This window comes from Candoia aspera, chromosome 18 (assembly GCF_035149785.1).
Source record: "Candoia aspera isolate rCanAsp1 chromosome 18, rCanAsp1.hap2, whole genome shotgun sequence".
Classification (NCBI taxonomy): Eukaryota; Metazoa; Chordata; class Lepidosauria; order Squamata; family Boidae; genus Candoia; species Candoia aspera.
Genome location: NC_086170.1, coordinates 3,649,627 through 3,662,590, shown reverse-complemented (window position 1 = coordinate 3,662,590; position 12,964 = coordinate 3,649,627). Strand labels below are relative to the sequence as shown.

General features: G+C 43.5%; 1 protein-coding gene across 1 annotated transcript in view; it reads right to left on the bottom strand.

Moving 5' to 3' along the window:
• AGRN (agrin) overlaps positions 1-12,964 on the bottom strand; it is a 156,929-nt gene that overhangs the window by 134,300 nt on the left and 9,665 nt on the right. Inside the window, exon 2 of the mRNA XM_063317556.1 lies at positions 12,312-12,573. Within this exon, the coding sequence (XP_063173626.1) occupies positions 12,312-12,573 (262 nt within the window). The remainder of the gene's footprint in view (positions 1-12,311; positions 12,574-12,964) is intronic.

The following is a 12,964-nucleotide window of genomic DNA, read 5'->3' as shown; positions in this document are numbered from 1 at the left end:
TAGCCAGCATCACATCTTGTGAGCGTGATTTCTGGGCCACGTGAGTTTTGAATGTGAAAAGGCTAGAGCTGACTGGCCACTCTTACACTGGTCTACAACCGTAATGAAGATTGGGTTTGATTCGATTTGATTCGATTACCTCAACTTTCTGCAAATAAATATCAGTGAGGTGCCCAAAGAGTGAGCCACAAAAGATGCATGGTAAGGTACAACTGAATGGCCAACAGCCTGCCCAAAGTGACCAAAGGAGAGCATTATGTGCAGCAATACACAGTAAGGGTAACCATTAATTTCAGCATCCAGATGCATGACCAGAGAAGGGAAGGGAAGGGAAGCTTATGCAATGCTCAATTCATTACATTCCCTGAGAGAGCCACCCATTTCTTGAGGGGAAAAAAATGTCTCTGTTACCACCTGAATTCTGAAGAGGTACATAATTGGCATTCCAAACTGGCGGATTTTCTAATCCACCTGACCTGGGCACATGCCAAAACAGGTTAAAAACAGCTTTCCTTGGGACAGGAAATTTTCAGCAGGCATCTAGAGAAAGCAAGAGAACAAACAAAGAACAAATCCATACCTTGGTTAGTTTCAGCAGGGAGAGGCAGTCGGGTCCATAGCCGGTTATGGACGATGACTCCCACAAATCCTTGCCACTGGCCCTACTGGTTGGGCTGGTGGGGATCAAAGTTCAGGCTATCTGCTTTCGTGCTCTTCGAGGCCCCAGGAGCAAAGATGCCAATGTCTGGATTTGGTAAATCAAAGGCACTTGACTTCTTGGAACGTCCAAGACATGGAAGCCAGAGAGCAAATTTTAGAACAGGTTGAGCAGAGGCACCAGGAAGTTTTGGATTCAAATTTCTGCTCAGCTACGAAGGTTATGTGCCAAACCCCACTTTTACTAACTAATATCCCCAGAGAGAGCGAGCGGATTTTAGGCTGACTTTCTATCACTAACATGCTTGCCTTCTACAGGCAAAGATGAGCCCATCTGACATTCTACCCTCAAAACCTTGGATAGCACAGCAGTTGCAATATCCCAGAGTTAGTTTAGAGCAGGGTTTCTCAGCCGGGGTTCCGTGGCACCCTAGGGTTCTGTGAGAGATCACTAGGGGTTCCCTGGGAGATCACGATTTATTTAAAAAATTATTTCCAGTTCGGGCTACTTCACATTCAAGAGGTAAGTTTCATTCTTTATTTTTAGTTTAAGAACACTGTCGATGCATCTATACAGCCCAACACATGGAACCAATAGAATAATTTTGTATATCTTCTGGCCTCTGTTTGAGCCTGAATGTGCAAGGGTTCCCTGAAGGCTGAAAAACATTTCAAGGGTTCCTCCAGGGTCAAAAGGTTGAGAAGGGCTGGTCTGGAATAGCACCAAATTGACAGCAAGCGGGAAGCAAAGTGGTGAGATCCGAATTCAAGTTATCTATAATTTCTTAACCTGCTTAGAAAATCCCACAGGGCCCTCCCTTCTCCTGCTTCTGTTTCTTCAGCCACAGTAAGATCGTGAACTCTCATTGTTTCTTCCCAAGACCATCATTTGGAAAGTAGGAAATCCCCAAGCATAACAATGGGTCCATTGCCTGGAAAAAAAAAGGGTATTAATTTATCTTCTGGGCGTGTGTGTGTGTGTGTGTGTGTGTGCACAAGTGTGCATGTATATTTTCAAGAATTACAGTTTACATTCCTTGAGGGAAGAAAAGAACAGCTGCCAACTTTCTTCGCCCTGTTAATTAGGGAAGTTTGCAACAGAAAAGGGAAGGGCATAATGAGAACTGGTAGAGATACCAGGCACAGAAAAAGTAAAAGGAGGTTCAAAGTTCACCTTCATTTGACTCGGAAACCTTCAGGAAGGCGTAAACCTTGTCCCTATGGATGCTGCAATATGGATGGTACAAGGAGTTTGGGATTAATATGGTACAAGGTTGGAGGGAAAGAGGCAGGGTTAAATTATGCCAATTTGAGGCTCTCCCTATTGGGGTGTTATTTTTCTGTTCCCTCCGTCAAAGAAACCAACAAAAATGTGTGTGCACGACGCGAAATTAATTTACAGTGCTTGCTTCTCCCAAAAATATGATGGCTCTTAAGCCTAGATGGATTAGGCAATCTCACAGAGATTCATCTGAGGCTACTATTGATGGTCAGCTTGTAAAATTCCGTTGGGTGGGTCCAGATGCTGCGCCATATATTTATGCCACAGACTTCAGTGGTTCTCCATGCAAAATACGACCATCAGTGCATTTCCCCAATTTCTTGTTCTGTCGCCAGAGAGGCCTGCTAAAGAACATGGCCTCCTATTACATAGCATAAAATGTTGGTATATGCTAAGCCTATGGTCTCAAACATGAACGCTGAAACCTATCCAAAGGCACCTGATGTGATATTTCGTAAAAAAAACACACACACCCCACATCTGGTGGCTATGTGCTGATGCATGTAATTTATGCCAGTGGAGCTGTGTTTTTACTTCTATGGCAGCTCAGAAGCATTGCTGATTCTCCTCCCTTTCCACGTGCCTCACCCTTCTCTATAAGAGAATCCGCCCGGCAGCTGCAAAGCTCCTTGACAAAACACCGATCTGCCCCATCTATGGAAGGAATGCCCCTGCCTCTGTCCACAGGCCTGGGCACTTCCATCCCATGCAGTGGATCGGAAGTTTTCAACACTGGCCAGACACTCTCGAGGAGGGAAAGTACGAGAGAAAGGATCGCAGGGCTCAGACAAGGAACAGCCCCAAAGAAGCTGAATGGTAGCAATTCTATCCCAATCCTTCGAAGGTCATCCTTTTTAGATAACGGGAGCCAAGAACCAGGGTAAAAAACTAAGCCAGGGAGAATCTGTGCAAAAGCAGAGAAGAGAAAGGCAGGCTTCAGGAGCGCAACGTCTGGACCTCTTTAGACTTAAGCGATGAGTGCAGATTGGCTGTGGAACAGGGGATCAACTAGATGGGCTTCCGGTTTGATCCAACCCAATCATTACAAGCAGCAGGGACCAGCCAATGCTCTATGTGCACAAGATCAGAGAGAGAGGCCAGAAGGACCTGCCACCCACACTTCCATGAGATGATGCAGCTTTTGGGGGCCAGCTGCGGAAGGAAGGAAGGAAGGAAGGAAGGAAGGAAGGAAGGAAGGAAGGAAGGAAGGAAGGAAGGAAGGAAGGAAGGAGGCAGGCAGGCCAATGAAGGCCTTATGTCAAATTATCCTTCCTCCACCCACAACAGCCACCACTCTTCCCTTAGGCATGTTTATGATTTGGCCAGATACAGTCTGCAAAGCTTTATTAACCACTTTGGATTTTTCCTGGGTCATTTTCTACGATTTTCCACTTCGAAGACGGCGCCCTCCAGTTAAACAATATGCTAAACCGTTTCATTGTCATGAGTTTGGTTATATTTTAAAACTTAGAAGGAATTCAGCAGAGAAAACCAAGGCAGATGTGCAACAGCAACTTTAGGGAAAGCAGAATGGGAGGGGATTTTAATTTAAAACTAGAACTGGCCCTTACAGCCCCTACAAAAATACCAAGATTTTTGGCATTACACCTGCAGAATTTTCTCCTCAACGCTCATCTAGTGTTTTTGTTTTAAAAAAAAAAGAGGGGAAAAAAATGAGTTGGATTGAGTCCACTAACAGCCAACATTTCATCCACAGCCAAGCAATAAATTGCTCAGACAGCAAAAAGATACCACAAAGACATTTTACAGGATGCATGCAAAATCCCTCTTGGTCCCTTGCATTGCTGGGAACTCCACAGATGTAATACCACGCCTGGCCTCCTCTCATGGTGGCAGCGCAGCACAACCAACAGTAGCTCCTTCCATCTGCAAATTGTAACCTCTTTCAGTAAACAACCAAGGATGTTCAATGGACTTCGAAGAAGCAGGAAGGAGATTAGAAAGAGTACTGGTGCTTTCAAACCTTGGTGGTGGAGAAGGCTCCTGAGAATGCCATGTACAGCAAGAAAACAAACCAATGGATCCTAAAACAATCAGAAGAGGCCATTTGCCCAGTAATTGGGGATGGGGATCAAGCATGCCAATGTGCTGGACAGGGGCCCAAAGGTTTTTTTGGAAAAGGTAGCTACAAGACCCTCAGCTTCAAATCTTGTTCTCTCCAGGAGTCATGTCAAAAGAATGTGGGTTTTTACACAGAGCAGTTAGTAAGATAAACAGCCAACACTGAACTTAATTCTTCAGGGCAGAATCATGAAAGGCAAGTCTGGACTAGTGCCTTGCATCTCCAGGGACTTCTACTTGGTACCTCACAGCAGAGTTTGGTGCAGGAGGTTAACCAACCCCACGCCTTGCGTTTCATAGCTTCTCGCTGTTTACCACTTCCTCTTTTCGTTCCCCACATGTCCTTTGGGTCCATGAGATGGACAAACGATCACCTCTTCTGGCTTGGGCTTTAAAGAGCTGCTTTATTCCCACCATCTCTTTTCCCATTCAAATTTTATCAGCGTTTCCAACAAATATGATTTGTGCAAAGGCCGGGAAACAGCGAAGGTTGCAAATGCAAGGCTGCACCCAAGGATAATCTCCTCTGTATTCATGGCAAGATCCACAGCAGAGGAAATTCTTTTATTCTCTCACTCCTGGTGAGATTTAAAATGTAGGAACCTAAGAAGAACCCTGAGGCTGGAGCAAGCCAAGAGGTACCTCAATTCGACATTCTGTGTCAGTTCAGCTTTCAACCAGAGGCATTTGACAAATGCAGAGTTTGGACAGAAATTAACTGGTAATTCAGATTTGCTGCCTGGAACTCAGGAGGCAGAAAACAGACATCAAAATTAGTGGACACTGATAGCTAGATCCTTCCCTTTTCCTCTTTTTTTAGTTAGGTGCCACTGAGCTGGGCTCCAGGTGACATTATGCCCAAGTGTTCTCCTCTCATCCTGTCCTCTGTGATCAACGTGAAGTTTTTCAAGGACATCCCAGCAATTTCCTTCCATGATAAACTCTTTGGCAACGGCTTAATTCAGAAAGTGATTCTTTCCCAGCGTGATTCTCACAGTCTTCTTTAACAAGATCTTTGAGAAGAGCAGGGTAGAGTTACAAGAATTCCATCAAACGGACTAGACTCAATCCATCGGCATATACATTAGGGCAGAGACATTCTGATTAACTTTCTATTCTATTTCTTACATATAATAATATATTATCTTTATTAACTTTCTGCAAGGAGAGATGGGCCTTTTCACCGACAAGGGAAAAGCATGCAAACGGCTGATTATAAAATGGTCTCCAGAACTTGTATGGCTGGGAAGTGATTCTTAACAATCCACCTTATCCATTGACTTTTCTATTCTTCCGCTTCAGGGGCTGATTTCGATTTTAACCTTGTGGGAAAGAGACAAAATTGTCTCTGTTTATTTTCCTTATCAGGTATGATTGCGATGTATTTCTATCGTGTTTCGCTTTACCCACCTTTGCTCCAAGCTAGAGTCCCTCCGGTGGGAGGAGATGGGCGGTGACAAATCCGAATCCGAATCAAATCAAATCAAATCAAATCAAATCATTAAGATATTGTCTATTCTAGCCTACTCATTTGGTCAATCCCTTTCCTGCTTTTTAATATCTTTTCCAAGATGTAGGAAGTAGAGCTGTGTGAATTTCATGGGCAGTCCATCCAGAGACAAATGTTCTGTGCTTTCTCCCATACAGCCAATAAAGGTATTCACAAACCATTAGTTGTAAGAGCACTGTCTTTAAAGGCTATTTCTATTCCCATGCAAAAAGATGAGTGCTGCACCAACAGGAAATTACTGAAAGCCAAAAGCAACTCAAAAGGCAGGAAAAAGGGAGATTTGGGCAGAAGCAAGACTGGATATTGTCAAGATTTCCTTTTCTGGAGAGTGATAATAGCCCAGTGGCCATGACCAAGCTGATCCTTTGCATTCTGTGTTTCTGCTCAAATCAGAAGTTCACAGCCTTGACAATCTGTATCAGCCAGCCAAAACAGGAAAAGCAAGGGGGGCGGAAAAGAGAAAAGAATCTAAAATAACACTAATAACAACTAAGTCATTAACCAGGGAATAGGTCTCTGCTGAACCTGAATGGAGGGGAGAAAACAAGCTTTTCATATGCCGTCTTATGAAACAACTTCCCCTTTCTAAAAAAAAGAAGATGGAAAAGGAGATTGGAATAATAGCTGAATAGGGATCAGCAGTGTGACACGGTTAAAAAGAAGGGCAAATGCTGTTTTAGGCCACACATAATTTCTAAATCACGGGTACCATTGTTCTGTTTTATTCTGTACTGCTCAGATCCTACGTCAAGAATTTGATCCAGTTCCTCTGGACATTTAGGAAGGGCTTAGAAAACTGAAATAAGCTCCAAGGAAGGCAAGATGGCTGATTCGGTGGTTAGAATCTGGGAATATTCAGCCTTGAGGTAAGATGATCGCAGGATAGTGTTCTTCAAACTTCTGAAGGGGTGTTATATAGAAGAAAGACGAGGCCTATTTTCCCAGAGAGGCAGTGGGCTCCCCTTCTTTGAGGTGTGGAAGTGGGGGCTAGAGAGCCACCGGTCTGGGATGCTTTAATCTGGATTGAGCAAGCAAATGTCCTTAAATGGCTCCATCCACCTCTGTAATTCTAAGATTCCGGCATCGGCTTTTTCAAGTTTAAAAAGATGTTCAAGTAGCAAATGACAGTTGATGCACATGAACTCTGAGAGGACTATACCACTCCAAGTACAATTGATGGATATCACGTCTCTGAATTACAGTTCTGCAACACTAACAATAAAACTGCAGGAAGCCCAGCAAAGACTACCTACCCTTCTTCAAGGCTCCCTAGATATTACAACTATCTATCTATTCAAGGCTCCCTAGATATTACAACTACCTAGATTACAACTTTGAGGTTTCCTAATGCAGCAGGCAAGGATCTATCACATTCTCTGGCCCCTGTGGATATCTCAGCCTCACAACAAATTCCAGGCCAGAATTTTGCCCAGCAGGAGCTCCTTACAGTAAAATACCATTTTCACAGCTGTTGACCAACTTTCTCAGCCTCCTGAAACAGAAGCCTGTTTGAGAGAGAAAGACACAACACACACACAGGGAGTTTAAGAAAACAAGGCCTTCTCTTGCCTGAAAACCACCACAAAGGCACAAGGAAGGATTAAGACAGAAAAGGAAAACTCTTCCCAGAGCTGATGGCGTTTTGCTAAGAGCCAGGAGCCTGGGAAATTTACGGATTTCACCAAGATCTAGCCGCTCTGCCAGCAATTTTCCTTGCTTAGAGCCTCCCTCCAGGAGATTCTTACAAGCTCTTTTAAGGCCACTGAAAAGGGAATTTTGCACGGGCCAGTTTACAAGAACAAAACTTCTCAGTGTTAAGAGAGGCTGTGTGGAAAAGGAAGAAAGAAAGTGAGGTGGAGAAAAAAAAATAAAGGGCAGGCAGGAAGAGAGCAACTAGATAAAATGGAAACTTTAAAAAGAGACAAGCTCAAGAATGAATATGGATTGTGGAGTCTTGAAGACTCAGGTTGAATACCTGGGTTGGTTATCAAGCTGAATGAATAAATATCTGTTAGTCCTGAATACTCACCCGATATTAATCATTAACATTGCGAGGAACATACAGTGTCAAGAAAAATGGGATACATAATTCAGAAGAAAACACTGCTTTGGCCAGTTTTTATTCTTACGAAGTAGCAGACACAGAAGTCAACCTCCATTGGACTCTACCACTTCAACTACAGGTGAAGATTTCACACCCATTAAATGTTCCTCCTTAAAACAAACATACACAGAGCGTGATGGGGGAAGAGTAAAGCAATTTCCTGCCTCCTTTTTCGGAGCCCACTTGCTCCATGAAGAGGTACAGTCCAGTCACAGGTTGGCCACCACTCACTGGACAGTTCCACTCAGCCATCCATACGTTGGCCAACCACACTTCACACATGATGGAGAAGAACAGGCTAAGCAAGGGCATGATCTGTTCATTCAGAAAACAACAAGGACTGGTTCTCTGAGAACAAGATCTCATTAGCTTCACTTCCAGCATCTTAGGTTGAGTACTAGGAGAAAGTCAAGAGCAGGGGGAATTTCCCAACAACTGGCTTCCTGTAAGCTACTATAAATGAGCTCTTTCAGGGAAACTTTGGGGGATGAACTGATGCCACTGGTTACTGATTGGCTGTATGTATTTGGGGTTTATGGGATTTTGTTTATATAGATCTATTTGACTGTTACATTGGGTTCTTACAGTATTTCTACAGATGTGCTATAAACCACCATGAGCCTCCTTAATAGCAGTGGGAATAAATCTAATGGATAAATAAATATATACGTGGAGTACAGTATATTTGGGCCTTTCCCTGGCTGTTTTAAATGCTCCAGATCTCGGTTTCTGAACTGAGCAGGAGGTTGGGCTAAATGGTCTTCAAAACTGACCCCCTTCAAGCAAGTGGCTTTTTATCTTGCTTCTTCATTAGGAACAAGAGCCCAGATGTTAGTCCTGGGAAGGAGGGAAAATACATTCAAAGCAAAATGATGACTCCAGCTAGACCTTGTGGTTTATAATCCCATCTGAGTTATTTCCTGTTGAAACTCTGGTTTCCTTTCCTTAAGATTACTGCATTAACATCAGTCTGAAAGTAAGTGTGAGTGTGTGTACAAGTGTGCACAGGATAAACAACACAATGGGACCCACTGTAATGAACTCCATACAGTAATGATCTTGCAAGCAGCTCAGAAATTTCCCTGAATTCAGAATTTGGCTTAGATTTAACCTGCAAAGGCTGGGTTCGCACCCTGCATTAAGCCATGGTTTCTTTCAACCATGATTTGTGGAACAAGCCACTGCAGCCTGGTTTACACATCCTGCTAAGCCACTGATTATGCTTCAGAAACCACAACAGTCAGACCTTTTCAGAGCTAAACCAGACCAGATATATTAAGGCTTAGTGGAATGTGTGAATGCTAACTACTAAGGTGGCAGGGAGGAGGATTAGCCCCATTTCTTCCCTGGCATTTTGGAAATCCCACCTCCTCCTCAAATAATGTCCTAGTCACCAGTTTGGATTGGCACCACTTCCCAGGGAATGCACCTCTCTCTTTTATACCCACAGAGTTCAAAGTCCACATGATTTAAAGGAGCAAAAATGCAGCTGAGTTCATTGCGTTGGAATGAATGAATGGAGGAGAGCGTTCTGCCTGGCACAGTGCCAACCTTCTTCCCCCCACCCTGTGCCAAGGTGTTTTTCCTCTTTTCTTTCTAATCTCCAGCACAGAGTCCGACTCCCTGCACTGAAGTCCGCATTCATTTTTCATACCTGCAGTCAGAGACACTCACCCTGATGGGAAATTGGAGCGCAGTTAGTCAAACGAGGAACAGAAAAGAGAACTTTCACATGAGTAGGTTGGTTGGCAGACAGAAGGGAGAGAGACAGAGAAGAAAAAGAACACGCAGCTCTAGACCAGAATGCCACGTGCTTTCTCCTAGATCAAATACTTCCACCACCACTTTGGTGTTTGCAAAGTGGGCTTATTTAGATGACCAAATTTTAGCTGAATAAGCCAGAGTAAGTAGGAGGGACCCCACCTGTGACCCAGCAGGCCACAATTGTTTTCAGAAGTCTTTAATTAACCAACATGCCTTGATTTGAATGTCACAGGAAGCTAAGGTTTCCTGGTTCATAACAAGCCAAGATCTTGACGTTTCTTAGTTTGAAACTTCAAACTAAGCACAGAAATTGGTTTAAGATTCTGATGGGTTCCAAACTCAGCAAACCTTGTTTCACAGTTTGGGTCTAAGGAAACTGGGTGGGCCCACATAGTGCAGGGAGTCATAATATCAAGATGGGAGCAGCTGACAAGCCTAATAAAATAAACAGACCGACCTGTGATGCCAGCAACTGTGATTGAAAATCATAGCTTTGACCCAGAATTGTGTGTAAATCAGGCCATTCTAGCTTGTTCTGACTATAGTTAAAACAAACCCTGATTCAGGTGTGAGTTGTGAACCTAAAGTACATTGAAGATTCCTTGACTTATTGTGACAAAACAGAAGATTTGTGCATATTTTGCATCATCAGAGCCAATCCCTCAGTTTGCCAGGATCCAGCCCTGAATGCTTTCTGTACGAACGTACATCAGCTTAGGAAATTAGACTTTTTTTAGCCACGTCACTGCACCAGCTTTCCAGTGGAAAACTGTCAACTTCTCACTTGTAGTACCTGCCTAAAAGACAAGAAATGTTTGCAAGATTCTAAATCAAGATTCTATTGCACTTTAAATACTCAATTTTGTAGAGATTATATTTCTTTTCCTGGGAGGAAACTAGGCGAAAATACCGTCCTCCTTCCCACCCGCCCCAACCTATACAAAATTACACTGAAATTTAGCCCTGTGCCTCTTTATTAAGCCTGATGAAAAGAAAGTACTTACTTGGAGACTACCTCATTCCCCTTAATGTTCTACCTATATACAAAACACCGGTGTGATTGCAAAAGGCATTCTTTAAAATACAGCTGGTTATTATTCTGCTTTAGAGTTTGGTTTTGTGTCTTTTGTTTTGTTTTTTACATTGCTCTTCAGGATAAATATACACTGCAGGAGACACATATCAACAAAACAAAGCAGGTCAATGTTACAGATCAGACAACGGTGGCACTGACTTATTTTTTAAAAAATGTACCCAATAAAGCAAAACACTTTCTAGGAATCCAAGGGAAATTGAGTGAAACTTAAAAGGTGTCTTCTAGGCACTTAATCTTTTCCCCAAAGAAAATTCCACAGAGCTCAATGGGATTTATTCCCAGGGATATAAAAACCACAGAAATGGGCAACATTTTGGGGACTGGGGACAATCCTTAATATGTCCCTATTCTCTCCTCTACCCCCAATCCTCCTCCAGAACATGGTTTCCCTGTTGCCAAAGCTAATCTGCACTTGGTCCCTTGGTTGGAAAGGTGCAGAGGCCAAACATATGAAGTCTCTAGGGCTTTTTTCTGTGTTTTGCTCAGAAAGCCACTCACAGGATGACAAGACTGGTGGGAAAGTTTATTGCTGCTCCAGCAGGATTCCAGAAGTTGTCTTAATATTTGCTCACCTGCTACATGGAGGAACGCACCGCGTACCATTTGGTTTGTGTGTTACATATATTTTATATATTAACCCTGAGCTAGGTCTTGGTGTGGAATCTATGTCCCGGCCACGTCTGCCAGGTTGCAAAGAAGCTAAAACAATACAAGCTGATTTTCAAACAGAACTTATGGAACACATTATTTGCCCTAAGAGTGCTCTAAACAAGGGATAATCAGCAACAAATGCACAGCATGGCATGGCAGAGAGCATATACATATTGCAGTTTGGTGGGGGGGTTTTAAATAATCACAGGTTGGAAAGCAAATACAGAGAAAAGCTAGAGGCAATCAAGCCTGGAATGTGTAATTCTGAACACATTCCAGTTTTAGAATGCTTAAGGAGCTTCCTTTGGGGTTTGGAGCGGTTAAACACACACACTTAAGTAGGCACACAGTTCTTATGAATGGGACACGCACCATGTCGGTCAAGATGCACAAAAGCCCAGAGCCGCTTCCAGAGATCTACCCTGACGGTGTCTAAAAAGTATTTGGAAACCTGGCTGCTTCCCCAAATCTTGGGCTAGGATGGGTGGCAAGCTCCTTATAGGATTTTATATGTCAGTTTGCATGTTTTCCCTTCTGGTCGTACATCATTCTTTTCTTTGTTTTTATCGTTCTCGCGGTTTGTAATACTGTATGCCACCCAGAAACTTTATGGAGTTGGGTGGCCTGCTAAGTTTGACAAGTAAATAAATAAATTGCAGGAAAGCAAAAACACACAATGGAATATATCTTTGCCTGCTGTCTGAATATCTCAGCTTTTTTTTTTTAAGGGTTCTAGTCCTTATGATTATAACACAGGAAATTTCCCATAAATTCTCAAAAGGTGTCCAAACTAAGCAAGAACCATGCCAAGACAAGGAAGTGCTTTATTATTGCTATAGTAGACAGAAAATCCTACCAAACTGAAGGAGCGTGGGAAAACCCAGACAGATAAACCCCCAAAAGTCAAGGCGGGTCTGTTCTGTGTCTCTTTGAATGACAGCTCAAAGTCTCTAAACTACACATGCGTTTTCCCCCCTGGACAGGGGCCCTCTCCTGCTCACCATCAGTACTCATGACAGAAGGGTGGTCCAAGGGATTGGGCCTAATTGCTAGGAATTCCTGGTTGCCCGATGTGATCTTGGGCACTTCCCATGATTAATAAGAGCAGGGTAAAATGATAAAAACAAGCCAACATTGCAACCCAAATTCTGAGCCTAGGACTTACCTTCGACGCAGTGTTCTACCTCTTCCAGGTTGCGCAAAGTAATCCGCATGAGGCTGGAGTTGAGCATCAGTTCATTCTTGTGAGCAGGCCACATGTAGTGCGGGGCAGGATTAACAAAGAAAATCCGGGTGTCCCCTGTGGAGACCTGGTTGTCGCAGATTAGGGGGTCCCCAAAACCCCCAATCATCACCTTGTTCCCACCATCCAAGAGGACCTCATGCGTCACCACCTCTTTCCCTTTCAGATATCTCCAAACCCTCACCTGGAGGAGAAATTAAAGAAGACGACATTAGAAAGAACACTGAGATTATTTTTTCAACGCTCAAGTCACTTTCGGCCAGCGTTCTGATCCAGGCCGTTAACTACACCGTTGGAAAATGGAGCTAATTTCATATATTTATTAGACGAAGGTAGAGAACCACCCCTCTAACCAGTAGACTCTTGGGCACGCACAAAAGATGGAAACAGAATCCATTAAAAAACCAAGTTGATACCTGTATAAAAATCTGCCAGGCCACGTAACGAACACAGGCGTTCCACTAATATCTTGACCCCAGTGCCTAAGGAGAAAGCCAGTTTTCACACCTTCCAAAAGGCCAACAGGGTTGGGGCCATCCAAATCTCTGGGGGGTGGGGTGTTCCACAAGGCAGGG